This window comes from Oncorhynchus clarkii, chromosome 13, assembly GCF_045791955.1.
Source record: "Oncorhynchus clarkii lewisi isolate Uvic-CL-2024 chromosome 13, UVic_Ocla_1.0, whole genome shotgun sequence".
Classification (NCBI taxonomy): domain Eukaryota; kingdom Metazoa; phylum Chordata; class Actinopteri; order Salmoniformes; family Salmonidae; genus Oncorhynchus; species Oncorhynchus clarkii.
In genome coordinates, this window is record NC_092159.1 from 4,560,053 (window position 1) to 4,565,052 (window position 5,000).

At 51.6% G+C, this 5,000-nt stretch overlaps 1 protein-coding gene across 2 annotated transcripts in view; it reads right to left on the reverse strand.

The window, feature by feature from the left end:
* Positions 1–102: 102 nt before the first annotated feature.
* Positions 103–5,000, reverse strand: part of LOC139424307 (coiled-coil and C2 domain-containing protein 1A-like) — a 47,535-nt gene continuing 42,637 nt past the window's right edge. The window contains exons 24-25 of one of the 2 annotated variants that reach the window (XM_071176011.1): positions 1,706–1,774; positions 103–1,139 (exon numbers count right to left, since the gene is read on the reverse strand). In XM_071176011.1, coding sequence (XP_071032112.1) covers positions 1,742–1,774 — 33 coding nt within the window. In that variant the 3' untranslated portion in view covers positions 103–1,139; positions 1,706–1,741. Of the gene's footprint in view, positions 1,140–1,630; positions 1,775–5,000 lie in introns of those variants that run through there. The other variant, XM_071176012.1, reaches the window with a different exon arrangement.

Here is a 5,000-nt window from a genome sequence, read left to right on the forward strand (position 1 = left end):
GACCTCAGGGTGTCTGGGTCTATAGAGGGGTAGAGGAGACCCCAGGGTGTCTGGGTATATAGAGGGGTAGAGGAGGAAACCTCAGGGTGTCTGGGTCTATAGAGGTGTAGAGGAGGAGACCTCAGGGTGTCTGGGTCTATAGAGGGGTAGAGGAGGAGACCTCAGGGTGTCTGGGTCTATAGAGGGGTAGAGGAGGAGACCTCAGGGTGCCTGGGTCTATAGAGGTGTAGAGGAGGAGACCTCCTTTCTCTACCCAAAATCTGAGAAAAGGGTCTGACTTCAACACTATTGGCAGCTGTGGTCCCCGGCCCACCACGACCAAACCACACTGACTAAACAGTGTCCCCTCTGACAAGCTCTGCCTGTCTGTCTGCCCCTCTCTCTGCCCGTCTGTCCCTCTCTCTGCCTGTCTGTCTGCCCTTCTCTCTGCCCATCTGTCCCTCTCTCTGCCTGTCTGGAAGTCAGTAAGTAAAACGCGCATTTCCTGCCCATGACATTCGGAACGAGGAACAGGAAGTGCACTGAAGCCTCTTCTTCTCATTCTTAGAGGATCCCTGTAGGATTTGGGGCCGACATCAGGCCAGCTTGGACACGGGTGAAGTCACATACTGTATCTGCTTCAGGTTCTGATTCAGGTTATAGTGACAGTTTACTCATCGTGCTTTATCCAGGCGACGTAAGATCTGGCGTCAGCAACGTCTGAACAGAGGACCACACCCTCTAACTGATGACTTCACAATGTGGTGATGACGCAGTCCTTTGAACATTCTAACTGATGACGTCATAGTGACATGACGCAAGCCTAATTGATGACATCACAATAGGCTAAATATGGTCCTATAAGAAGGGTCCTTTTAAACGGGCTCCCAGACTCCGTACCATAGCATTACAATGAATAGAGAACCTCTATCCCAGTTCAAAGATAATCCCGTGGGTTTTACAGCTACTGGTCTGTTCTGCACGAATTCTAATCCTGTCCTCTTCAATTTAACCCCTGGGGTACCTCCTCTCCTCACTTCCCTGAATGAGACGTCTCCATGGCGACACCAGTGTTAGCTAATCCCTCATTATGGGATATAGTTCCCGTTTCCGTGTAGTCCCCATATCACACGGCACCAAACGGGTCATATTACAGTAATCTGAGAATAGTGGAGCAGACAGATTAGATTAAGCTCATTAACATCGCACGCACGCACGCACGCACGCACGCACGCACGCACGCACGCACGCACTCACAATGCGGAGACCAGGAGTTACACACACCACTCTGAACAGAGAGAGAGAGAGAGAGCCATTGAAGGACTTTAAAGACTATAGTGAAGGCGGCAGGGTTTTGGTAATAATCGGTAGTATTTTTGTTTTCAAGTGCAAATAAGCCTTTCTCTGTCCTGCCCTGCATTCTGTCTTCATGTCACTAACAATCCCACAGGATCCCATTCTGCCGTGTATCTCAATGGTGCCCTATTCCCTATATTAGTCCCTATGGGCCCAGGTCTAAAGTAGTGCACTATATAGGGAATAGGGTGCCATTTGGGAGGCAGGCCTGTTTTATTCAAACGGGTTCTTCTTCCTAACTGATTGAATGAATGACAATACAAAGTAAAATGAAGAGCATTAGTGGAGGAGGCAGAGAGGAGCAGAGGAGCGGCAGGAAGATGTTGAAGGTGATTGGCTGTGTGTGTGTGTGTGAGTAACATAACAGTACTCCAGCCAACTCTCCAGTCCCTCTGTCCTCCTCTTCTCAGACCAGGCGTTTCCTCTTGAGAGATTCCAACTGACGAATGGAGAGAGAGAGAGAGGGAGGGAGAGAGAGAGAGAGAGAGAGAGAGAGGGGGAGAGGAGGAAAAAATGAGATGGGGAGAGAGAGGAGAAGGGGAGTGAGAAGAGACGGGGAGAGAAGGAGTGGAGATGAGAGAAAGAGAGAGGGAGAGGTGAGGCAGGGAAGGAAGGAGTGGAGGTGAGGAAGGAAAGGAGTGGAGGTGAGGGAGGAAAGGAGAGGTGAGGGAGGAAAGGAGTGGAGGTGAGGAAGGAAAGGAGAGGTGAGGGAGGAAAGAAGTGGAGGTGAGGAAAGAAAGGAGTGGAGGTGAGGAAGGAAAGGAGTGGTGAGGGAGGAAAGGAGTGGAGGTGAGGGAGGAAAGGAGTGGAGGAGAGGGAGGAAAGGAGTGGAGGTGAGGAAGGAAAGGAGTTGAGGTGAGGGAGGATAGGAGAGGTGAGAGGAAAGGAGGTGAGAGAGGAGGTGAGGGAGGAAATGAGAGGAGGTGAGGAAGGAAATGAGAGGAGGTGAGGAAGGAAATGAGAGGAGGTGAGGAAGGAAAGGAGAGGTAAGGGAGGAAAGGAGAGGTGAGCGAGGAAAGGAGTGGAGGTGAGGGAGGAAAGGAGTGGAGGTGAGGAAGGAAAGGAGTGGAGGTGAGGAAGGAAAGGAGTGGAGGTGAGGAAGGAAAGGAGTGGAGGTGAGGGAGGAAAGGAGTGGAGGTGAGGAAGGAAAGGAGGTGAGGGAGGAAAGGAGTGGAGGTGAGGAAGGAAAGGAGGTGAGGGAGGAAAGGAGTGGAGGTGAGGGAGGAAAGGAGTGGAGGTGAGGGAGGAAAGGAGTGGAGGTGAGGAAGGAAAGGAGGTGAGGTGAGGGAGGATAGGAGAGGTGAGAGGAAAGTAGTGGAGGTGAGGAAGGAAAGGAGAGGTGAGAGAGGAAAGTAGTGGAGGTGAGGAAGGAAAGGAGAGGTGAGAGAGGAAAGGAAAGGAAAGAAGAGGAGGTGAGGGAGGGAGGAAATGAGAGGAGGTGAGGGAGGAAATGAGAGGAGGTGAGGGAGGAAAGGAGATGGGGAGAGAGGAAAGGAGGTGAGAGAGGAGGTGAGGGAGGAAATGAGAGGAGGTGAGGAAGGAAATGAGAGGAGGTGAGGGAGGAAAGGAGATGGGGAGAGAGGAAAGGAGATGAGGGAGGATAGGAGAGGAGGTGAGGGAGGAAATGAGAGGAGGTGAGGGAGAGAAGGAGATGGGGAGAGAGGAGGGCAAGGGGTAGGTGTCAGATACAATTCAAACTAAATGATATTACACATCACCTGGTGCTCGTATACACGATGTGGTCCGATGAATACAGGCTGTTTAAACAGGCAGTCAGTTCTGATCTTTTGACACTAATTAGTCTTTTTTGTATTTTTATTTTGACCAGTCAGATCAGATTTTTTGCCAATAAAAGGTCAAAAGATCAGAATTGGGCTGCCTGTGTAAACATACAGTCATATATACACTCATATGTACAGATTATTAGGTATATCCATCTAGTACCAGGTCAGACCCCCCTTTGCCGCCAGAACAGCCTAAATTCTTTGGGGTGTGGAATCGTTGCTAACGTGTGACAGGAAGACATTCCCCCCACCCCCAGTCTGTACCATTGACACCAGGCAGGATGGGGCCATGGATCCCCCCACCATTACACCCCCACCCCCAGTCTGTACCATTGACACCAGGCAGGATGGGGCCATGGATCCCCCCACCATTACACCTCCAGTCTGTACCGTTGACACCAGGCAGGATGGGGCCATGGATCCCCCCACCATTACACCGCCAGTCTGTACCGTTGACACCAGGCAGGATGGGGCCATGGATCCCCCCACCATTACACCTCCAGTCTGTACCGTTGACACCAGGCAGGATGGGGCCATGGATCCCCCCACCATTACACTGTCTGTATGAGCTGACCATGTCGGTGTACGAGGTGGTGTACCTAACACTGTCTGTAGGAGCTGACCATGTCGGTATACCCAACACTGTCTGTAGGAGCTGACCATGTTGGTGTACGAGGTGGTGTACCCAACACTGTCTGTAGGAGCTGACCATGTCGGTGTACGAGCTTATGTACCTAACACTGTCTGTAGGAGCTGACCATGTTGGTGTACGAGGTGGTGTACCTAACACTGTCTGTAGGAGGTGACCATGTCGGTGTACGAGGTGGTGTACCTAACACTGTCTGTAGGAGCTGACCATGTCGGTGTACGAGCTTATGTACCTAACACTGTCTGTAGGAGCTGACCGTGTTGGTGTACCTAACACTGTCTGTAGGAGCTGACCATGTCGGTGTACCTAACACTGTCTGTAGGAGCTGACCATGTTGGTGTACGAGGTGGTGTACCTAACACTGTCTGTAGGAGCTGACCATGTTGGTGTACGAGGTGGTGTACCTAACACTGTCTGTAGGAGCTGACCATGTCGGTGTACGAGGTGGTGTACCTAACACTGTCTGTAGGAGCTGACCATGTTGGTGTACCCAACACTGTCTGTAGGAGCTGACCATGTCGGTGTACGAGGTGGTGTACCTAACACTGTCTGTAGGAGCTGACCATGTCGGTGTACGAGGTGGTGTACCCAACACTGTCTGTAGGAGCTGACCATGTCGGTGTACGAGGTGGTGTACCCAACACTGTCTGTAGGAGCTGACCATGCCGGTATACCCAACACTGTCTGTAGGAGCTGACCATGTTGGTGTACGAGGTGGTGTACCTAACACTGTCTGTAGGAGCTGACCATGTCGGTGTACGAGGTGGTGTACCTAACACTGTCTGTAGGAGCTGACCATGTCGGTGTACGAGGTGGTGTACCTAACACTGTCTGTAGGAGCTGACCATGTTGGTGTACGAGGTGGTGTACCCAACACTGTCTGTAGGAGCTGACCATGTCGGTATACCCAACACTGTCTGTAGGAGCTGACCATGTTGGTGTACGAGGTGGTGTACCTAACACTGTCTGTAGGAGCTGACCATGTCGGTGTACCCAACACTGTCTGTAGGAGCTGACCATGTTGGTGTACGAGGTGGTGTACCTAACACTGTCTGTAAGAGCTGACCATGTTGGTGTACCCAACACTGTCTGTAGGAGCTGACCATGTTGGTGTACCCAACACTGTCTGTAGGAGCTGACCATGTTGGTGTACGAGGTGGTGTACCTAACACTGTCTGTAGGAGCTGACCATGTCGGTGTACGAGGTGGTGTACCTAACACTGTCTGTAGGA